Here is a 23725-nt window from a genome sequence, read left to right on the forward strand (position 1 = left end):
GCCGATGCCCCAGGACCCCGGGCTGATGCAGGGAAACGGGGGCACAGCCCTGGTGCCGGTAAACCGAGCATCATGGGTGCAGCAGGGCCCCTCCCCGGGGGCCCCACGAGCCCACCCCCACAGCCCAGCCCTGGTCTGCAGCCCCTGCGCTCCTGCTCTCGGGCCTCAGCATCTCAGCCGGAAAGTGAGTCGGGCACCGCGAGCACCTCTGTGGGGACTGACCCACCGCCATCTCCTCACATCTCAGGGCCCTTTCGAAACCGCGTGACCAGCACAGCCCCCTCCAGCCCCGAGGCAGGTGCTCGGGGGCAACTCTGCATGCCTGAGGCTTGTACAACCTTGTTCTGCTCAGAGGACAGAACTCAGTCTGTCAGCTCCCAATCCCAGGCATTGTGCTCACATGGAAAGCCTCCCAGACACTTCCCTCGGACTCCGTCTCCAGGTTTTCTGAATCGATTTCTTCCTCATTTTCCAAGGAAATGGTTCGGACTAGAGTTGGGTGGTTTTGACAGGCCCTGAAGTTCTGGCTGTGGGGACCCAGAGCAGATCAGGCTCCCTGGGGGCCGTGCTGACATGGAGGAGGCCATCTGGCTCTCCTGGGGCCAGCCCTGTCAAGGGATCGGATCAGTGGGGGAAGCCTGGGGTCTATTCCGTGCTCCCCACCCTGAGGGGCCGCCTCCCAGCGAAGCTGCCCAGGGGCCCGTGGCCTTCAGTTGCAGGAAAGCCTTTGCAACTTGGCTTTTCCTCCCAAAATAAGCCTTCCAGACTCTGCATCCGTCACACTGCCCGCTGCCCTTCTGCATAAGGAGATGACTGAGTTCTACGCCAAGGAAAGGTGTCCTGGGAGACTGTTTGGTTTATGTTGCTACCAAGGCGTTAGCTGGATGTTTACGCTGGGAAGTCATAGGCATCCTACAGACACACTAAGGTCTTCCAAAATGGGAGCAAAGAAAAAAGTCGGAGCAGTTAATGCCAACTTCCAGCCCTGCCTCCCGCGGACAGGAGACAAGGAAGCTTGCACACCCACGTTCAGTAGCGTCGCTCTCAGCACCAGCCCAGCCGCCCTGTTAGAGAAGCAGCAATGAGCCTCTCCTCTGGGGACCGTGAGCCCGGGCCTCTCGCCGTGAGCTCCCCAGCACTGCCTGAGACAGGAATGGAGTCTGGCTCCCGGGACAAGTGACGGTGGCCCAGGCATGGCAGAGGGCCCCTCCCGGAGGCTCCTGGGCAGGAAGGCCCTGGGCAGCTGCATATCAGGCAGTATGAGGTGGTGGAGCTGCGGGCAGAAAACACAGCTGTGGGCAGCATCCTCATGGACCTGACGGCAGCTCCCAGCTCCAGCCGGGACCCCTACACGGCCTCCTCCTCCACCTCCCAGTCCACTCCCTGGGGTAAGGCCAGGCTCAAAGGCCTCCACCTGAGGCTAAGCCCCCATCAGAAACCAGGCAGCCACTATGTGTTCACAGAACCAGTGGACATGTAGGCTGTGACATGTGACACCGACTTCCCTCCAGGGTGACCTCACACCCACAGCCTGGAGATTTCGTTCCATCCATGCCCGGAGGCCTCTAATCCAGTCCTTGCATGGCCATTGACGGAGGCAAAGAGTTGGTCCAGAAGAGGCTGGGGGCTTTGATTCCCTCATTTCAGGTGAAACATCGCAGACAGAAACAAGTCGATGTGCTCTCTTCCCCCCACTGCCTTCAGCTTCACAACTTGCTGAGAGTAGAAACTCTCCAGCTTGGAGCCAGCCCCTCCTACCTCGGCCCCTCTGGGCAGAGCACAAGACAACTCCCCAGAAACACAGACCACCTGCCAGCCTTTTCACTCTCTAACGGCCAAGAAGAAACGCGTCATGAGAACAGGCAACAGGCCGCCTAAAATCTGCACCTGAACCCAGACTCTGCCTGTGCGCCTCCTGTAACTGAGAAAAGCCCACTGCTGACATGGCACGGTTTTCTCTAAAGAAAAAGAAAGCCCACTGCTTTAATTAAAAACTCCGTCGAGTCGATGATTCAGGAGCAAACATATTCTTAAACTTGCAGAGGGTGAAAACACAGGGGCAGACTGCATGGATCATTTAGACTGGCAAGAATTCTCTCCCCAGATTACACAATCGAAATGCAGTGACCTTGCCAGAAAGCATCTAACACCCTCCCCTGAGGCGTACCGGGAGCTGGTTGGCTAGAAGTGGAGCAATCGCTTCCTCTGAAAAACTTACATAAACAAGATCGGCCTCATTGTCCAGCGGTTTCTGGGAATGGCCAGAGTATTGTGGGGTCAGGGTGTTGGAGCAAAAACATGCCGTAGTCATTAGGACCAGCTCTGAAAGGGGGCGCATCGCAGCTCCGACAGTTTCCAGCGGATGCATTATTTCTTCTGCAGGCCTGTGACCTTCAGTTCACATGCTCTAGGAGATAATATTTTACTGGCAGCTAGCTCAGAGCCAGATGCCACAGGGGCACGTAAGTGCCACGACCCTGACTTCCAAAGACGGCCCGAGAGACGGGATGCCCACGGGTTAGAGTCTTTCAGCACAAGATGTTCACAAGGCAGTGCTTTTTCGGAAAGTCCTTGAGGAGGACTTCCTTAAGTCCTCGACTCCTTTCAGTCACCAAAACGAGATTTCTGGGGGAGTTTCGTAAACCGTCCAAAGAAGTGTGAGGCAAGAGGAAAAGGGCAGGATATAGTTCCTGGTTCTCGAATATAAAGACAACAATCTGGAAGAAGCATCTTTGGTTTTCTTGACACTTTCCCGAGAAGCAGCTCTCTTCCTGATCCCAAGTCTCACTCTGTTGTTCCGCCTTATCGTCGGCAGTTCAGGAAGACAGCCACACCATTGGAGTGCGTGGTTCCGAATAGGTGAAACAGGCGAGCCGCTGGATCTGGGCTTCCTGGGGTGCCATAAAGCTGAAGGTTTTTATTTTGGAAAAATCAAAAGGCAAATTGCTTTGCTCTCGAGACCACTGGTGGAACCATCGACTGAAGGTGGGCATCCTTAATGCCGCTCTGTGGATCAAGCGGGATTCTATCACCTCCAGCCTGCAAATGGAAATACCAAAGTGTTTGCTTGCTGGACGGCTGCTTCGCTGGATGCTTCTCACCACTTCACACAGCCCCTTCGAGCAGCCACGTCCACGTCTGGAAAATGAGGTGAAAACAACCACACGTCCACCCCGTAAAACACGGTGGAACCGCTTTCCTTGCTCTTTTTTTATAGCGGCTCTGTCTGGGGACACAGAGAAACACGCATTGCTAGAACTCACAGGATCGACTTGACTAAGAAAGTGCCAGAAAGAAAACGGTCCTGCTTTTAGCCACTGGACAATCATCTGGACACGGCTGAGGCCCATCCACAGAGAGGTCACGTTGGGCTGTGTCCTGACATGGCGCCTCGACCTGCCCCTGAGTGAGGCGGCCTGCAGGACGCGGGCCTCGGTCACCTCAAGGTCTCCGTCACAGGATTAGGTGTTTGCTGACGGGCCAGATCCGGGGCACCTCGGAGGTAGACATCACAACAGACCCGGCAGATGGTGGGTGAGGCACCCTGGCATGAGGGCACCTATGCTGGTGACCTCCATGAAAATGCTTGATTTCAAGTTTTCAAAAGGGCAGCAGTTTCCAAACAGCAGCTCCACACAGAGCTCACGTCCGTTCACACGACATAGAAAAGATGGAGCAGGTGTTACCGACGCTCATCATCCGACACACACTGTGATTGAAGGACCGAGTTCCCCACCGCCAGCGCACCACGAAACCAAGTACAGCTGCAGGAACCAAAGTGCCTCTCACTGCCGCCTGTGACCTGAGGGGAGCCAGCGCACGCTTGTGACATATCGCAGGTCGGGGCCCTGGGCAGACGGCAGGTCCTCTAGAGGCCCGTCTCTCCTGTGTGACCACTCCAAGCCGGGAGTCTGCGTCTGGGCGGTCCTCAGACACTTGTATGCATGGCGGTTCATCACTCCTCTCCTGGCCCCTCCTTGGCACCCACCCAGGGTCACCCATCCCGAGAAGAGAGGCCAGCAAACAGAAGCCTGGCAGAAAGAGGGGAGGGAGGAGCCAGGCTCTAGGGTCCAATTGTCCCCAGAATTGACTGGTTTGACTGCATCTAGGGTGCAGAGCTCAAGCAGGGTTCACTCAGAGGGGAGACATGTCCCAGACCGAAGATTCACTCAAATTTCCACCACTGGCATCCTAGTGGTGGATCCAGGTTGTTGTTATTGCTGTTCAGTCACTCAGTCGTGTCCAATTCTTTGTGACTCCATGGACTGCAGCACGCCAGGCTTCCCTGTTCTTCACCATCTCCTGGAATTTGCTCAAACTCATGTACACTGAGTTGGTGAGGCTATCCAACCATCTCACTGCTGTTGTCCCCTTCTCCTGCCGTCAATTTTCCCAGCATCAGGGTCTTTTCCAATGAGTCTGCTCTTTGCATCGGGTGGCCAAAATATTGGAGCTTCAGCATCAGTCCTTCCAATGAGTATTCAGGGTTGATTTATTTTAGGATTGACTGGTTTGGTCTCCTTGCTGTTCAAGGGACTCTCAAGAGTCTTCTCCAGCACCACAATTTGAAAGAATCAATTCTTCAGGAAAGATTTTAAATTCTTCTTGCAGACAAGAACTAAATCAAGCTCTAGGACTCTGTTTTCCCCTGAGCACAAACCCCAGACACAGTGAGTGTTCATTTTTTCAAGCTGCAGCATTTTCTTCTGAGGGAACAATTCCATCCCTTCGTCTCTAATCAAATCCAAATGCAAATGACGATGCAGACAAATGCCTCGACCCTATTTTCATAAAATAGCCGTCAGAGTAGAGGGAATGAACCTTTACCCAATCTGATGACCATTGATCTTCACTGTGTCAGGCGAAAACTAATCTCCTGTTATTACTTGCAAGTTTGAGCAAATTGGAAAATAGTTAAAAATCTTTCATGGTGTCTGGAGATGGGACTGGCAAGCCAAGTGCACGAGCTCCCCCTGCTGGTGAAGCACACATTATCACAAGTGGGGGGAAAACTAATCATAACTTTTCAAACAGGATACTATGAAACAGGCTAATGGAAAAAGCAATTTATGTTAAAAATTAATGACCAGTTGTCCTTTATCTCATGGCTTTCTTCCATAGTATTTAGATTTTTAGCATAATGTTATTTGATTTGCCAACCAAGAAGTTTGTTGTTGTTTCGTTAATTGTTACATCAAGAAAGAGTAACATGTCAGTGGCATGTAACCCTGTGTGTGCTGTGATCACATGTCGAGGCCCTGCACGACTCACATCGCCATGTGTACAGAAGGCCAGGTCTGCACGTGGTTCATCAGCGTGTGAACAAAGCACAGCCCTAAGTGGTAGGATTTCTTCTACAAACTTCTCTATTTTGTTTGAAATCCCTGTGTAATAAGTGCTATTTTTCTGAACAACTGAAGCTTTCATTTTTTGAAAACAGGACTAATTTTCTAACTTCGCTTCCCAAATATTCAGCTCTGTGTACTTTGGAGAGAATGTGTTGACATCCTAACCTCATGTGTAAACCAGTGTGGTGTGGAGTGGGGGTCCCCATCTCCGGCCCTTTTTCCTTTTCTGATCTCTCAGGGTCAGGGGTGACTGTCACTTGCCCTCCCACCTCCTCCGCCCTGGCCCGGCTCTTATTTTATGGCAGGACCTCCCTTCGAGTTCCTCCTTTGCCTTTCCATCGCCTGCAAAGTGGGCGAGCGACCTGGAGCAGGATCACTTCAGTTCAGTTCAGTCGTTCAGTCGTGTCCGACTCTTTTCAAGCCCATGGACTGCAGCACGCCAGGCCTCCCTGTCCATCATCAACTCCCAGAGTTTACTCACACTCATGTCCATTGAGTCAGTGATGCCATCCAACCATCTTATCCTCTGTCGTCCCCTTCTCCTCCTGCCCCCAATCTTTCCCAGCATCAGGGGCTTTTCCAATGAGTCAGTTCTTCTCATCAGGAAGGATAGACGTGGACAAAGAGACGCCAGTCCTGGCAAATAACTGAGAGTGTGAGCGGCTCTGGCTTTTCTGTCCTTTCTGAGCAGATCGGGGAGTCACTAACCGTCCTGAGTCAGGAGCCGAGTCCAGGAGTCTCCTGAGAGGGAACGTGTTTGTCACAGGCCGGGAGGCAGAGGCTGGGGTCCCAAAGGTGAGGGCGGAGGTAGGGTCAGGGGACCGTCTGAGGCTCCGGGGCGTCAGCAGCCAGGCCGGCGCTGTGAGGCCGCGGGGCCCCCAGGGCGCCTGGACGGCCCGGCCTCCCCTCCCCCAGGCCAGAAACAGACCGCCTTGTTTACGGCAAGGCGTGAGGAAAACAGTACCCACTTCCCGCAAATTGTGAAATATAACAAACCAAACCACGCTGCCTTTAAAGCACCTCGCCGGGAATGCCAGGGGCTCCTGCCATGCGTGGGTGACGAGGGCTGGCCCTGCTCTGACCGCACACTGACCGCCAATGGCAGAGACAGACCACCAGTAGCTTGGCCAGAGCCTCCCCACCTGGCGCCCCCCGGGCTGGATGTGAACCCCTTTCTACAGCACAGGCTGGCCTTCAGTACGGCCTCGGGGTCACGGCTGCCCGGCTCATGCAGTCAGGGGTGTGCTTCAGGCCGTGGGGGAAGGAGGCTGGGACCCGCGCCCCCTGAGCTGCCGGCACCACGGGGGCCGCGTCCAGCCAGGGTGGAAACAACCGCGTGTCCGTCAGGGGGCAATGAGTGAACAGAACGCCGTTGACCCAAGCCCCGGGGATGGCATTTTAGCACGAAGGAAGTTCTGATGCAAGTCATGGTGTGGCAGAAAGGAGACAGTCCCCACAGGACAAGCACTGCGCGATGCCACTGGTCAGGGGTCCCTGGCACGGTCAGAGTCACAGGGAGCGTAGGGTGGGGCTTTCCGGGAGGCTGGACCGGCGATGGTACCCGGCGTCTGCAGGGTGCCGGGTTGGTTTGGGAAGATGGGAAAGGTCTGGAGCTGGATGCTGTGATGGATACACAACATTGCGAACGTACTTAATGCCGCCAAAATGTGCAATTAAAAATGGCAAAATGTAAGTTTTAAGTTAAGTATGTTTTACCACAATAAAAAAAAATGTAAGGGTAATTCAGACACAGCAGGCCCCTCCCCACATCTGCGTGAGGGCGTCATTGCCGGCAACAAGGCGTGTTCTTAGCGCTTTTTCCTGTGCTCACCACAGAACCTTCTAGTGATGGGTAAACAGGGTCAGCACCAGCCCCAGGGTCTCAGCAAACAAACGCCAGATACAGAAACCTCGCTGAAGAACTGGCTTTCTTCCCTCAGCTGCTACTCTGAGGGGTTCAGTTCAGTTCAGTTCAGTCACTCAGTCGTGTCCGACTCTTTGCGAACGCATGGACTGCAGCACTCCAGGCCTCCCTGTCCATCACCAACTCCTGGAGTTTACTCAAACTCATGTCCATTGAGTCAGTGATGCCATCCAACCATCTCATCCTCTGTCATCCCCTTCTCCTCCCACCTTCAATCTTTCCCAGCATCAGGGTCTTTTCCAAGGGGTCAGTTCTTCACATCAGGTGGCCAAAGTATTGGAGCTTCATCTTCAGCATCAGGCCTTCCAATGAATATTCAGGACTGATCTCCTTTTGGATGGACTGGTTGGATCTCCTTGCAGTCCAAGGGACTCTCAAGAGACTTCTCCAACACCACAGTTCAAAAGCATCAATCCTTCAGTGCTCAGCTTTCTTTATGGTCCAACTCTCACATCCATACATGACCACTGGAAAAACCATAGCCTTGACTAGACGGACATTTGTCGGCAAAGTAATGTCTCTGCTTTTTAATAAGCTGTCTAGGTTGGTCATAACTTTCCTTCCAAGGAGTAAGCGTGTTTTAATCTCATGGCTGCAGTCACCATCTGCAGTGATTTTGGAGCCCAAGAAAATAAAGTCTCTCACTGTTTCCACTGTTTCGCCGTCTATTTGCTGTGACGGGACGGCACACAGTTAGACAGGCTTGTGTATGGTGTGCGGGTCCGTGAATTCTCACATGCATGTGGCTGCCACCACCACAGGGATGCATCACCCCCAAACCTCTCTTCCACTTCACACCACACCTTCCCTCCCTCATTCCTGACCCCTGCCTACCCTTGCTCCGTCACCCTCCCCGTAGCGCAGTCTTTGAAGACTGTCATATGTGTGTGAGATCATACAGTATGAAGGCTTTTTGGAATGTCTTCTTTCACCGAGCACAATGCCTTGGAGATACCTCTGAGTTTTCAAGTGTATCAAAAGTCTGCTCCTTCTTACTGCATGCGCAGCATGGACATACTATAGTCTGTTTATCGCCTCACTCAGTGAGGAACACTTGGGTCATTTACAGAGTTAGTGATTATGAATTGAGTTGCTATAAATATTCATGGGCAAGTTTTGTGTGATCATAAGTTTTCTTTTAAGATTTAAGTTACTTTCATCAAAAGAGCAGAGATGAATATATTTATTATAAAAATCACTTCTAAAAACATGTAATTTTTCTTTTATCATTCAAAGCAGGAAGTGGGATTGCTGAGTCATATGCTAAGTGCATGGTTAACTTTATAAGAAACTCAAATTGTGTTATAGAGTGAGGATACCATTTTGCATTCCCACCAACAAGGCACGTGAGGTCCAGTTGCTTCACATCCTAGTCAGCGCTTAGTATTGTCAGTATTCTTTATTTCAGCCATTCTAAGAGGGGGATAGTGGCATTTCTAGGTGGCTTTGATTTACATCTTACTAATGGCTAATGATGTTGGGCATCTCTTCATGTGCTTGCTTGCCTTCTGCTCATCCTTTGCAATGAAGTGTTTGCTGCTGCTGCTGCTGCTGCTAAGTCGCTTCAGTCGTGTCCGACTCTGTGTGACCCCACAGATGGCAGCCCACCAGGCTCCACCGTCCCTAGGATTCTCCAGGCAAGAATACTGGAGTGGGTTGCCATTTCCTTCTCCAGTGCATGAAAGGGAAAAGTGAAAGTGAAGTCGCTCAGTCGTCTCCGACTCTTAGCGACCCCATGGACTGTAGCCTACCAGGCTCCTCCGTCCATGGGATTTTCCAGGCAAGAGTACTGGAGTGGGGTGCCATTGCCTTCTCTGAATGAAGTGTTTAGTCAAGCATTTTGTCCAATTTTTAAACCTGGTTGTTTGGGTTTTTTTAACCATTGATTTTTTAGAGTTCTTTACATCATATATGTGGTTGAAAATATTTTCTCAGTCTGTAGCTTCTTTTCATTCTCTTAAAAGTGACCTTTGCAAAAGTCGTAAATATTGATCAGGTTCAGTTTATCGATTTTGTTTCTTTTATGGATCATGCTTTTAGTGTCAGTCTGTAAACTTATTGACTACCCTCATGTCATGGAGGTTTTCTTCTCCGATGTACTCATTATAAAAGTCACCAAAATATACTCTCTGCTTCTTTTAGCATTAGAAGCTGGTAGGTGTGGTTCAGGCATGAAACATTGTTATTGTCTACACAACACTTCATTAATTACACCACAGCATAAATAAGTTTAATAATATCAGATCTGCATGATACTACTGAACATTTATTTAAAACTTTTTCGTAAAGTTTAAGAAACTTTCTTAGTTTAATCACAGTACATCGATCGAAGTACACAATGTTTTTGTGACGAAAAATCCAACACATCCTGCAGAAAAATGGTGTATAAACATCAAAGTAAGCATGCATTCATTAGCTCAGTCATGTCCAACTCTCTGCAACAGCATGGACTAAAGCCCACCAGGCTCCTCTGTCCATGGAATTCTCCAGGCAAGAATACTGGAGAGGAATGCCATTTCTTACCCCAAAATAAGCGTTAATTATACAAAATTCTGAGCTGTTTTCATTATTTTGGGCCATTAAGGTGCTATCTAATAAGTAACTTCGCCTGCCAGATACATTGGATACTCAGACACAAAGATATTTTTGTGTCTAAACACAAAAAAATATTTTTCTTGAAGTGAGTAACTTAAGGAAGATCCCCTAGAGGAGAGAGTGGCAACCCACTCCAGTATTCTTGCCTGGAGAATCTCACGGACAGAGGAGCCTGGTGGGCTACAGTCCACAGGGTCACAAAGAGTTGGACACGACTGAAGCAACTCAGCACATATGCACAAGTAACTTAAACAGTTTCCTAGCTCATCTGTTTTCTCTTTTAATTCTTGGTTTCACTTTCTCCTTCACTGGAGAAGAATGTGTATAGGGTTGGCCAGCAGTGACGGAATCTCGATTGGCTCTGGGTGACAGACAACACAGCGCAAGGAGAACCAGATTACTTGCCTCCTGGCAGCACCGCAGAGAGGATCAGTCAGAGTCAGGAGGGCGGCGGTGTTTCAGCAGTTCCTGAAACACTCCAGCTCGTCCCTATGGCCGATGTCTTCAACTCAAATGCCCACTGCATCGGCCTCCACCCACGCCACCATGCCCATGTGCTTGCGTGCTGAGTTGCTCAGTCAGGTTCAGCTCTTTGCGACCCCATGGATTGTAGCCTGGCAGTCTCCTCTGTCCATGGGATTCTCCAGGCAAGGATACTGGAGTGGGGTGCCACTTCCTCCTCCAGGGAGCTTCCCAACCCAGGGATCCAACCTGAGTCTCTTACATCTTCTGCACTGGCAGGCAGGTTCCTTGCCATGAGCACCACCTGGCATAGCACAACTCCCTGGGTTTCCTGCACGGGGAACCTAAACACCATGAAGTTCCCGGCCCCGTGGGGGGAGGGAGTCTCAACCCGTGACCCCCAGGCCTGGCTCCACGCTCCTAGGGAGGCTGGGACTGAGCTGCGCAGGAAACAGGTCGCTTGCTGAGCCTGCCTGGGGGGGAAACTGAGAACTGCAGCCTGCAGAGCGCTTGGCCGGGGCATCAGGGAGACGGGGTCTGGGCACGGTGGGGAGAGGCGGGCGCAGCAGGGAGCCTGGGCCCCCGCCGGGCCCGCAGAAGGAGGGACTTAGAACCTGAGGGCCGAGCAGGGCGCAGAGCCACAGGAGGAGGACTGCAGGGCACGTGGACACCTCGTTCAAGGACAGAGAGGGGCTGGACCACTCCAAGCCAAGACAAGTCCTCAGAAAGTGGAGAAAACCTGGACGTGCTGTGTGGTGTAAGCTCTCAGCCACTCCTCCCGCCCCCCGGGCTGGAGACAAATGCAGGGACTATTTTAAAGAAAAACCTATAAGGATTGTGAATGGACTCAAAGGGGGAAATAGAGCAGAGAAAGAGGCCAGGATGACTGCAGCGCTTCCGACCTGGTGGATGGTGGTGGGAGGACCATCTGCAGAGAGCCACTGACGGGGACGCATGTGGGAACACGCCTGTGTAACTAACATGCCAGTAACCCCCATGCCAGTCCAGACACAAGTGCCACAGCCACACTGAGCCCAGCCAATGCACTAAACTCCCGAGAAGCACACTCTAGACTTGGTGACAACAGCATCTTGTGAGCAAGAAGGGTCCTTCTGAACCGCGCCCTGAGCTGGGGATGGAGCAGGCGTTTGCGAGGCTGCAGCTCACTGTCCCGATGGCTTTCAGGAGATTCCCGTGAAGATCCCCTCTGACCTTCCAGAGTCTCCCCCTCTCTTTCAGGATGGACACCACGCGGCCAGAACCACCCACTATGGCTCCCTGCCCCAGAAGGCGCAGCACGGCCGGCCCCAAGACGAGAACCCTGTCCTGCACTTCTTCAAGAACATCGTGAGTGTCGGCGTGGGGGGGTAGGCGGAGGGGGAGTGTCGGCGTGAGGGGTGGGGAGTGGGAGGGGTGCAGGCTGGGGGTGCAGGAGCGGAGGGGTGAGGGGTGCCCGGCCGTGCCCCTACCCAGGAGAGCCTACGTGTGTCCCCAGGTGACACAGCTCTAATCCAGGGGGGAGTGATCTGAGTATATCCCCCAGTGCCTCCAAGCGCTGGTCCACAAGGGGTCTGAGTACCTCCCCAGGTGACAGCTCTCATCTATGGGAGGCGGGGCCTGAGAATATCCCCATGGGACACAGCTATGACCCACCCTCGGGAGGGTGGTAGGTTGGCTCACCAGTTGTAACAGATGGACCACACAGAAGCCAGGGGCTGGGCTGTGCAGAGGACACTGGGTTGTGGCAATGCTCTGCAATTGCTGGGCAATGTTTCCAGAAACCTAGAACTGGCTCTAAAAGAAATAAAGCCTTAAAAACAAAAGCGAAAGCACAGGCTCTGGTTATAGACCTCCCTTTTCATGTTGATGGGGGCTTTAGGGGTCACATACCTGAGGGCTTTCCTTTCGAGGCTCCTGATATCTGGGCCCTTGACTGCTGACCCCAGAGAGGGTCTCTGTGACACTCGCCCTCTCCATCAGCGAGTGACAGGGGCTGTCACTGGAGCGCCGGCCACAAGGGCTCACCTCGCTGGGTGTAGAGCCCTGGGCGTGTCTCACATCCTCCCAAAGACTTCCTGCGTGTTCTGGATGATCCAGGCGCCACTGGGTGCTTTCAGATCCTCAAATCCTCTGTTTCTCCCTCACCTGGAACAGAACAGGGTCCCCGGGCAGAGACCGAGTGGGTGGCTTCTTACATCATTGGTGCCAGACCCTCCCAGCAAGCAGCCCCCTCTAGCTGGGAGCTGGAAGCAAGCTGGGTGAACACAGGGGGAGACAGGTGAGCACAGGAGGCCCTCTCGAGGCGGTCAGGGCCGCTGTGAAGGAGGGGCCCACACCCAGCTCACCATTCTCCCGTGTCTTCGCAGGTGACCCCTCGCACACCTCCTCCATCGCAAGGAAAGGTAAGAGCTCTGAATGCGCTGAGTCGCCATCACTTTACTCCCCTGGAATCCCTAAATGGGCCAGAAAGGGGGCTGGACTCAGAGCTTCCTGATTTCACCCCAAAATGTTTTGCCACGTGGAGCCCACGTAGAACGGGCTGAGAAAGGCTTGTCTCGGGCAGACAGCACCCCCATCCCCTCCCTGCCTGGATCGGAAGTCCTCCCGCGCGGCTCCAGGCGGCGGTGGCCATGCGCAGGGATGCACTGAGTCTGACAAAACCTATTTCCTGCCTCAGCTCGGTCCTGTTCTCACTGCGTCTCCTGTTGTATGAAAGAGCGCCGTGCCTGCACTGATCACTGTGTCACTTTTTCTTTCTCTTCCTCACGCAGGGGCGAGGACTGTCCCTCAGCAGATTTAGCTGGGTAGGTGCCGCGCGCCCCGCCCTCCCCTCCCCTTCCCCGGCCGCTCCGCTCTGTCTCAGAGGCTCGCGCGTCCACATTCCTTCCATCCTCCCGGCTTGTCCGCCAGCTGCTTCCTCCGCAGCAGGCCCTTCCTTCTAGCTCAACTCACGCTCCTGTCTCCTCACCCCGGGGCCCATGCACCAAAGGGCTGCTAGGAGACGCTGCTGGACTCTCCCCAGGGAAGGAGGACCCCGTCTCTGAGAAAGTTCCTGACTTCCTTCCAAAACGGCAGATGAGGAAGTCCAGTCCCTGCAGTCTGCCTGTGCACCTGTCTGAATAGCTAACCCCACCCCACCCCAGGTGTTGACATTCTGTTGAGAAACAGAATTCTGCTAACAAGACAAACAGATTCTGCGAACAGATTCTGCTAACAAGATAAAAAGATGCTGAATTCAGTTAGTCAGTTTATAATAACCTAAGTGATCCAAAAGATTTTGGTTTGGATTTTGATTTAGTAATAACTAAAGCTTAGATCGGAGAAGGCAATGGCACCCCACTCCAGTACTCTTGCCTGGAAAATCCCATGGAAGGAGGAGCCTGGTGGGCTGCAGTCCATGGGGTTGTGAAGAGTTGGACACGACTGAGCGACTTCCCTTTCACTTTTCCCTTTCATGCACTGGAGAAGGAAATGGCAACCCACTCCAGTGTTCTTGCCTGGAGAATCCCAGGGATGGTGGAGCCTGGTGGGCTACCGTCTACGGGGTTGCACAGAGTCGGACACGATTGAAGCGACTTAGCGGCAGCAGCAGCAGCAGCAAAGCTTAGATATCAAGCTATGCAGAAAAAACATTTTAGGAATTTCTGAGAACAAAGTGTCCATGACATTTTTAAAGGGCTGACTTGTTCAGCTTCTAGTAAAATTTGGTGTCTATGCCAACTTCTAATGCTGATCTGTATTTTAACCAAGTTACCTTCTAGTAAGGGCTTCCCTGGTGGTTCAGTGGTAAAGAACCTGCACCAATGCAGGAGCCACAGGAGACTCAGGTTGGATCCCTGGGTCAGGAAGGTCCCCTGGGGGAGGGCATGGCAACCCATTCCAGTATCCCTGCCTGGAGAACCCCGTGGACAGAGGAGCCTGGCAGGCTACCATCCATGGGGTCTCAAAGAGTTGGACACGACTAAGCAACCAAACAGCAGTATTTACTAGTAAATATTAGATACAGTCTTTACTTGATCAAATTTCCAGAATAAAAAGAGACACACTCACCTCTAGGCCAGGAACTGTGTCTGTCTTGGAGACAGAAGCACATTCTCCAGTGTCCTTGGAGACACAAGATCTCTCTAGCACAGAGCCTGCATCTGACTGATGCACAGTTAGTAGGCATCATAGAAATGAATGCAAGAATTCAGAGAGAAGGAAAGAAAGAAGGAAGGGAAGAGGGAGGAAAAGAGAAGGAAGGAAGGAAAGAGAGAGGGGAAGAGGGAGGGAGGGGAAGGAAGGAGGAGGGACTGCTTCATGTTGATGTTTGGCAGAAACCAACACAATACTGTAAAGCAATTATCCTTCAATAAAAAATAAATTTTTAAAAAAGAAGGAAGGGGGAAGGGAGGCATCCACCCTCAGAGAAAAGGCAGAGGAAGCTTCCGGGAACCGCTCCAACACACGATTACTGCAGTGTGAACTGAGACATTGCTGGGATATTCAAACAGATACACGTGAGCCTTTTTCTGATCTGATGAATTTGCAAAAAGTGCCGATAATGTAGAGAACTGACACGGCCCAGCAGTCACAGACAATTAATGATGGACTTTTTGTGCCAGCAGGAGAAAAAGATGATACTGAAGAATGAAATCCATTTCTGACCCAGAAATCTTACTTCAGTGACCGCTCAACCTGCCTCTTAACTTTCTAGGCGTCGGGGACCAGGGCAGAGCCGTTGATGACTGGGAGTGATGGGGGAAGGAGACCTTCTTTCTTTCAGTCATTTAAGGCCACTCCAACCTGGCAGCTAATAGAATGCCTTTGCATGCCTCTCCATGTCTCTGTTTTTGTTCCCACTAATCTGTTAATTTTCTCTTTTTTCCAAAGCAAAATTCTGCTCTGTGTTCCATGAGCCGGTCTGTCGGTTTCCGAGATCCACATGACCGTCTTCCACTTGGAGATCCTGAAAATCTCACTAGTTTTCTAAACTATGTTTTTCTGGCAAATTCTAGGTTGTCCAAAGATAAAATTGAAAGAAAATTTCCAAAAATTTGAAAGAAGAGAAATTAAGCAGATTGTCAATCTGAAAACCAATCCTTTAATTTTATTCTCAGAAGCACTTTATTCTGGAGAAAATCAACAGTCAGAGCATGACAGGCTCACATGGGACAGCGTGGCTTTCTCCCGTGCTATGTCCATCCTTCATCGGCTCTCTTTAACTATCTTTGGCCCCAGGGACCGTGATGGAGGGAGTGTGTCCATGGAAACTGGGGTGCGAGGGCAGCAGTAGGCCCCCCTCGCGTGTAGTCCCCGAGTCTCATGCACTCAACACCCCTTGAAACCAGATTTTCACGGGAAAGTGGCTGCCTTGTTCTGAGTGGCCAGCATCTATTCCCAGCATCTGTTTCTGGCTGAAAGTGAAGGGACCCACAGAAGTAGCTCTGGGGCGGGGCGGGGGGAGGGTGGGGACCTAGACAGGTGGCCCTGGTCCAGCTTCAGTCCAAACATAAGAGAGCTGGCCTGCAAGATCCTTGAAACTCCTGGAGCCCACCTCCAGCCCCTCTGAACCAGAGGGATGGACTCCACGCTTTCCGAGCTCCCTCCAGCCCCACAACACCCTCCTGAAACCAAAAAGGACCACAGGCTGAGGCCAAGGGCTCTAGGGTTCGATCAGCGATGTTTATATTTCATTTGTAGAATTCTCAGGAGAGGCCCAGACAGAGAGAGTCCCACTTCTTGTTGGCAAAATGTGAAGTGAGATCCCAGAGCCTGTCCATTGCACAAGATCCGTGCAAGGGACACACACCCCAAGATGCTAACATTCATCGTGTCTGAGCCCCAGAGTCCCCCTTCCTTCTCATGCTCACAGTGCAAGGTCCCTTTGAAACTAGAGCTTATGAGACTGCACACTGGCCCCAGAGACACACACCTTTACATTTCAGTAACTGTGTGTCGTTGCTACCTGCAGGAAGCCAGCTTTCTCCATCCTCCCTGAAGTGAGAGGGGTCCCCCAGAGAAGCTGGAAGAGGAGGTGGGGGCTGCCTGAGGGGCCCCCTCCCGTAACAACAGCAAGCTTGAAAGTTCAGAGCCATAAGCTCCGGGCTCAGAGCAGGTTGTCCATTATCTCCATGTTACAGAAGAGGAAACTGAAGCTCAGAGAGGTTCCGACAGTTGCCCAAGGTCACACAGCCAGGGAGCGGGGTTGCTGAGACCCACCCAGGTTGCTGGCCCTGAGACTGTGCCCAGGTGCACAGCTGGGGGACGTGGCTTTCCAGCCTGGCCCCCCTCCCTCTACGGTCACCAGCTTGCAGCCCAGAGCCCCTGGAAGAAGCCTGGTCCATCCACACTCAGGGCACCCACAGCACAGCCAGGGGAGCTGGTTCTGGCCTGCGAGAGGCCCCTCCAGGATGGAGAGTGGGGAATTGTGTCTTTGCTCTTTAAAAATGGATGATCCCCCAATTCCCCAAGTGTGAAGGCTGGGGGAGCCTGCAGGAAGGGTCTGTGCCAATGGCTTGAACAGCCCTGGGGCCAGGCGTTGTCTCCTGGGCTCCCGTCAGGGGCACGGCCTCGCCCACTCTTCTCCAGCACGGTGCAGGCGCCCCTTCCCCCGACGTGTGCTGGTGAAGACTCTGGAGCATGTGCGTGACCCTGGCTACCCCACCCTGGGACCCGCTCGGCCAGGAGAAGGGCGGCCACTGCCACAGGGAAGGCCCCAGGCCAGATGGACGTGGACTGGGGCAGGGCCACGTGCCGTGGGGACAGACCGCGAGCCTCACCCTCTCTTGCAGGGGGCTGAGGGCCAGAAGCCAGGATTTGGCTATGGAGGCAGAGCGTCTGACTACAAATCGGCTCACAAGGGTCTCAAGGGGCACGATGCCCAGGGCACGCTTTCCAAAATCTTCAAGCTGGTAAGTACCTTCTCCATGTGGGAGGCGCTGGGAGGGGCCTGGGGATGGGTCTGGGACGTTCTGGGATGCCAGTCTCCAGCCCCTCCACCTGCTGCTTCTCAGGAGTTGCTCCTGCACGTCCCAGCCCTTCAGGGCGAGTGTTTCTGCAGAGCTCACCTGAGCTGCACCAGGGTTCCCTCAGGGAGCTTGAGGACAAGAGGGGTCGTGGTGGGCCCCGAGAGGCTCAGGGGCCTGGAGGGCACTAACCTGTCTGGAAGGTCAGGTGGCTTCCTGGCCGAAGGAGCAGCGCCTTGGTCCCTGAGGGTGACGAGAGGGAAGATGGTTGGACGGTGAGAGATTCTGGGGACCGTAGACATCTGTCTTACCAGCTCACAAGGACCTCGGAGCCACATGCCCAGGTCCCCAGGCCTCTCTGAGGCTCGGCCTCCCCTCTGTGAGACGGGAGATGTGTGGGGAGCTGCTCTGACAGGAGGGGTACTGTGCTGTCTGTCTGTCTCCCTGCCCAGACCCCCTCGAAACAGCCCAGCAGCGCCAGTGACACGTCAGCCCTGCTCAGAAACCTGAGCTCTCAGGAGGGGCTCTGATGGGGGACAAGGCACAGCCACCCCAGGCCTGAGCCAGATGGAAGAGGGAAGGGAAGGTTCTGGACTCGGGAGGGGCGGACCCCAGGCAGTGACCCCTCACACCAGGCACCTCAGACTCCTTCCTCCCACAGCTGCAAGCGAGCAGAGCTTTCTTGGGGTGAAAGGGGTGGGTGCCCACATGCAGAGGCCAGGCTCACCTGTGAGGAGATGGAACACCCTGGAGACAGAGGTCCTGGAGCCAGAACACCCGAGGGCTGCGCCGGGCTCCAGTCTCCTCAGACAGAGGAGATGCAGCTGCCCTGACTGGCAGAGCCCAGATGCCCGGACAGGCCTCGAAAAGATGGAACAGGGCAGCAGGCTTAGAGCTGGAGGGGCTCAGGAGCTGAGATGAGCCTGTGGAGCCACAGCGTGCCTCTCAAGCAGTTGCGGCTGTTTGCACGAAGATTCAAGGCTCCCGGCAGTGACTTTCGTCCCTGATAATGGAACCATATTTGCACGGCGGCCTGGCAGGAACAAATGTCACCAAATCCCGGTCCCGCTGGTTTTCTCATTAGAGCATCAGCCCAGCCGCCACTTTCACTGACTCTTGACCAATTGAGGCCATGACTTCCCTGCTGGCGTCCAGCTACAACTGCAGTCCTGACTGTTACAAGGGTCCGGTCAACTCCCCTTCCAGCCGGAAGAAGTGTCGTGAGGAAGACAGACACCAGTGAGGAAAGATACGAGTCCATCTGTTACAGCAGGAGCAGCCTCACGAGGACACGATGCGGACGGTGCCCTCAGCGCCGTGGGGCCGTCCCGCACCCTCAGGCACCATGGGGCCATCCCGCACCCTCAGCACCGTGGGACCGTCCCGCACCCTCAGGCACCATGGGGCCGTCCCGCACCCTCAGCGCCACGGGGCCGTCCCACACCCTCAGCGCCGTGGGACCGTCCCGCACCCTCAGCACCGTGGGACCGTCCTGCACCCTCAGGCACCATGGGGCCATCCCGCACCCTCAGTGCCGCGGGGCCGTCCTGCACCCTCAGGCACCGTGGTGTCAGCATCACAGCCCTGTTCTCACCCCGTGTGGACGCTTCTTCTGCCCAGGGCCCCCAGGCCGGTGGCCCCCCGGGGAGACCTGCATTTCCACGGACACCGTCCGTGGTCTCGGATGACACCAGGAGTGTCTCCCGAGGCTCACCCGCTGGGTTACGGCAGGTCACAACATGATTTCACCCAAGAAGCTCCTGTGGTCCGTGGCGAGGTTGTGTCACCAGGAGACTGACAGCCCCATGCACCCCGTCCAAGGTCTCAGTCCCCACTAGCAAAGTGTGACGGCTCCTCAACCCCAGTCACCTCTGACCTGCGGAAGTGTGCTTCCTGCTGAGCTTGTTGAAACGTCAGGATTTTACAATTCACAGTGAAATGGTTTGGTCAGGAACACAGAGACTCGTAGGTTAGTCACCTAACCTTTAATTCCATGTCGAGTCCCGTGTGTGTGGCGCATCCAGTGGTCGGGATACACAGACGGCAGGGACAGACACAACAACCTAAGCTCTGAAAGGTGCTGGACTCTGAAGGGTGATGAGAAGCAGGACTCAGCTTTGAGGAGACTCAGTCCCTTCAGGAAGACATTTAAATACATGAAGTGAGTGGTGAGTGACCCATTGCTAAGTTGGCTGGTGTCAGATTCAATGTGGGCAGGACTCAGTTTTCAAAATGTTGATCCTGAGGCAAATCTGATAAGGAGATAAATTCCACCTCAAATGTCCAAGAAACAGAGAGCCTTATGATATACATGTCTTGATTCTGAAATGAGACGGCGATGGCGCATATCCTGGTGGGGCTCTGGGTCTAAACCCAGAGCTGCAGTGTTAACACCAGGTCACCTGCAGCGTCCAGACCTTTTCTGAGTCCCCAAGACTTCCAGACCAGAGTGTCCCAGATGTCTGCAGTTGGGACAATATCTGTCCTCATCAGAGTTTCTAAGACCAGCTCCCCTCTGCTGGCTGACTTTGGGGAAATGACTCAGCCTCTCTGAGGAGCTTCAGTTCCTTCAACCAGCAAACGGGGATGCTAAGAACACCCACCCCCTAGGCTGGCTTGCTTGTTCATAAGAGGAAACAGATGTCAGAGATTTAGATCACGGTAGATAATAAATTGTAGGCACAGTGATCAAAAAAAAAAAGCCATAAATCTGCCATCTTTTATTCAAAAGTTGCCCTCAGGATGTTCAGTGGTGTCTCACGTAAGCTGTTCAGCAAACAGGGTAGGAGGGGGACTGAGCCCCTCTGAGCGCAGATGTGCTTGGTCCGATGAAGCAGCGGTCTGCTCTTATGCACGACACGACTAAATCACACTTTCCAGGAAGCCCTAAGGTTAATCTCTCTGAAATTCAGCACAAGGAGGGGCCAGTGCTGCCTGGCTCAGGGCTATTCCAGGAGCGGCTCTGAAGACCAAGTACTCAAAGCCCAGCCAGTCTCACCCAGGACCAGACCCAGGTGCCCCCTGAAGGGCTCGGCCCCAAGGCTGGGATACAAAGCCCCTTTCCTGCAGAGGGAGCGTCTCTGGATGATGCCCGACACCTCTGAGGCTAGAATTCCACAGACCTCCCCACTTGTGAAAATAAAATTCCTCTAGTGAATCAGCAACAGAGGAATATTTTGAGGAGAAAGTAAAACTGCAAGAAATCAGAGCCATCGTCTCTCTGTTGACCAAGTTAGCTACAAGACGTGGTGCCTCATGCTTCCATTGCCTAATCTCTGGGTCACATGGGGGATGCAAGACTTGGACGAGGCCTGTCTGTCATTGGATCGATAGCATATTTCATGTCCACCTTTCTTTCCGGGGGCTCACAGTCTCAAGGGGATCTTTGAGAGATCAAGTTTTCATTCATAACCTACGAGAAAAGGGAAATCCAAAAAGAGACTAAAATTTGAATAAGAATTCAAATGCAAAACAAAAAAGCACCTTCCTCCAAGTTCATCTAAGTGGCACGTGGGGTGACAGTTGCCTTCTCAAGCCGACGCCTAGAGCCTAGACAAGCTCCCTCATCTCTGTCATCCCCACCCACTCTCTCCGCCACTGCCAACTCTTTTGCAAATTGTATTTGTCCAGAAAACACGTCAATTCTTGTTTTTTTAAGACCCTGAGGTCAGAGTTTGCGGATGGCCCACCTGGAAGGCTGGTTTCCTTGGTGACGCAGGGGAGGGCTCACAGGTGGGGCAGAGGCCACTCCCTGGTGGACCGAGTGGGGCTGCACTCTCAGCATCTCAGCCTCGTGCAGATGAGCCCGTCCCAGGCATCGTTCATGGACCCGTTCCCGCGATCCCCGGGAATCTCTAGTCTAGATATCAGGGGAGTGTGTAATTTCCCCGGTTCTGTCTCATCATAACAAAAATTTGAAGCGATGGACGTTAAAGCCCTAGGCGCATCACAGCTCTTGGACAGTATTACAGCTCCGTGTTACAGCTCAGTTTTATTTAGAAAATAAAGGAAAATACATCCTCGAGGTGTGAGGGCATGCCGACCCAAAAGACGTGAAGAGAAGAGAGAGAGAGCACGTGCACAGGAGAGAGACCCCCGGCCCTTTGGCTCCTATTTTTATGTTTTTTCCTCCCCCGGACCTGCCCTATGTAAATTGGGCTAGCCAGGAGTGCTGTTTGTTCTACCTGAGGTCCTCACTCCAGTCCTCAGATCTTCCTTTGTTCTGTTTTCTTGGGCTTTTCCCTTCCTTGTCTTTTAGCCACCACCATTCTGGACTCCTTTTTCCTATTCTAACTACCTAACGTCCCCGCCTCAAGAGATGGGAGGCCCAATTCTTTGGGAATAGGGGCGTCGAGGTCTTTCTGGCTACTTCCTGCTGAGCTGGGACGGCGAGGGGAACTGGGCCACCCATCTCTTGAGGGGGGAATGTTAGGAGAAAACAAGCCCTTGTTTGAGACATAATAATGTATCAGTTCAGCTTTTCACCCCCAGAAACGCACGGTTCTCAGATGCAGTACCCACGTGCCCTGCCCTGTTTGCCCTGTGGTACTTGGATGTGCAGTGAGATAAAGGAGGCTGTGAGACGCGGAGTCAGAGACCAGCCCCATGCAGCTTCATTCCTAGCGACAGACTCAGAGGAAAGAGGCCCTGCACCTGGACCAGTGACCACAGGCCCGGCCCTCTAACTCTCTGTTTCTTTTTCTCAGGGAGGACGAGACAGCCGTTCCGGGTCCCCGATGGCGAGACGCTGAAGCCCAGCTCCCCTCCTGGAATCCCGTCCCCAGCTTCTTAATACAACCGCCTAGACGCTAACCATTGTCTAAATTCCCTAGTGCAACCGGTATCCCCCCCGACCCTGGCCACACGCGCATCCTGTGGCTCCTGGCCAGCAGCTCAATAGAGAAGATGGTGCAGCTGTCAGCTCACCCTTGGAGACCAGCGAGGTCCGCCAGCATCCAGGGCGGGCGACCCTCCACGCCCACCCTCTGTCCTGGGGCGGCCTCGGGCACGGCCCTGGGGACCCTGCCGGGGGACGTGGCCGCCGGACCCCCACGCAGGGTGTGGAGACCGACCTGTGGCTCTGAGCTTCCTTTGGTTTCTTTCCCGCCTCCTCTCACCTCCTAAAGCGCTTCCTTTCCTAACCGATCGCAGTGGAGCGGCTTCGCGGCGGGAGCTTTGGTACGTGGCAGGCGGGCGGGCAGCTGGGAGTGTCCCGTGTGGTGGCCGCGGCTCACACCCCGGAGGAGCCGGATCGGCGCGTGCGGAGAAGGGACGCGGAGCGGACTCGGCCGGGCCTCGGGGGTCCGGCGACGGCGCAGGCGCGCGGGGACTGCAGCGGCCCCCAGACGACCTCTTTCCTATGGAGCCCGGCCGGAGGGCGGAGGCGGCGCAGCTCAGAGCGGTGGCAGGACGTTCCGGGAGCCTCGCGGTGGCCGCGGCCATCGCGAGCGCGAAGGTGACAGGTGGCGTGCTCGGCACGGCGGTGCGCACAGAGAACACTAACCCTGGCGGAGAGATAACCACCCCGCCCGCTTCCTCCCAGAAACCCGCTGACCAACATTCCTGCTTTTCCCAGATAGCCACCCGCCTGGGCGCCGGCGAGCAGTGAGGACAGAGAGGGGTCCTCGGTCCCACTCTTTCCTAACCCGAGCTGACACCTCCCGCGCTCCCCTCATAACCTACTGATTCCCACTTTTTGATTTCAGCGTCTCTCCCACCAGCCCCCTACGAAGTCCCCACACTGGCGTCACAACCCCCCTTAGGATGAAAATGAGGAATAGTCAATGTAACGCCCAAACGTGGCTCTTTAATCCCCTTCTAATTCTGAATACTTGCATGGGTTTAATATAATGTCTATTAATACATAGCCTCAATGATGAGAGGGTAAGAAAAAAAAATTTTCAGAAACAAAATCTCCAAATTGCTCGACACACACACTGCATCTTTGAGCTGGTTGTGACTGAGTGACCTCCATTCGTGGCCACACCCAACAATGAGGGCTGTGACCACAGGTCTCAAGGAAAGTATGCACTGTTCTTGAATATTGAAATAAAGTAATACACTTTTAATGATATCTGCATGGCTCGTCTTCCGTGACTTTTATTCTGGTCTGCAGAATGTGAGTGTGTGTGCTAAGTCACTTCAGTTGTGCCCAAGTCTTTACCACCCTATGGACTATAACCCACCAGGCTCCTCTGTCCATGGGATTCTCCAGGCAAGAATACTGGAGTGGGTTGTCATTTCCTTCTCCAGGGGATCTTTCCGACCCAGGGATTGAACCCGTGTCTCTTAGGTCTCCTGCATTGACAGGCAGGTTTTTCACCTGTAGCCACTGGGAAGCCCAAGAGGTCTGCCTCACCCCAAAGCTGCAGGAAAGTTCGTTTCCAGGTGGAGCTCTGAGTGGGGAGTGTGCTAGACCCCCAGCCACACCTATTCACCCCAGCACACAG

The 23725-nt window shown here is 53.7% G+C and overlaps 1 protein-coding gene across 4 annotated transcripts in view; it reads left to right on the plus strand.

Moving 5' to 3' along the window:
• The window catches only part of MBP (myelin basic protein), a 101279-nt gene extending 77932 nt beyond the window's left edge, over nt 1-23347 (plus strand). For 3 of the 4 annotated variants that reach the window (XM_081563319.1, XM_081563320.1, XM_081563318.1), the window contains 5 exons: nt 11569-11676; nt 12696-12731; nt 13101-13133; nt 17103-17222; nt 21983-23347. In XM_081563319.1, coding sequence (XP_081419445.1) covers nt 11569-11676; nt 12696-12731; nt 13101-13133; nt 17103-17222; nt 21983-22027 — 342 coding nt within the window. In that variant the 3' untranslated portion in view covers nt 22028-23347. The remainder of the gene's footprint in view (nt 1-11568; nt 11677-12695; nt 12732-13100; nt 13134-17102; nt 17223-21982) is intronic. The other variant, XM_081563322.1, reaches the window with a different exon arrangement.
• The last annotated feature ends 378 nt before the right edge of the window (nt 23348-23725 follow it).

Source organism: Giraffa tippelskirchi, chromosome 14, assembly GCF_054371585.1.
Source record: "Giraffa tippelskirchi isolate mGirTip1 chromosome 14, T2T-mGirTip1v1.2.pri, whole genome shotgun sequence".
NCBI lineage: Eukaryota > Metazoa > Chordata > Mammalia > Artiodactyla > Giraffidae > Giraffa > Giraffa tippelskirchi.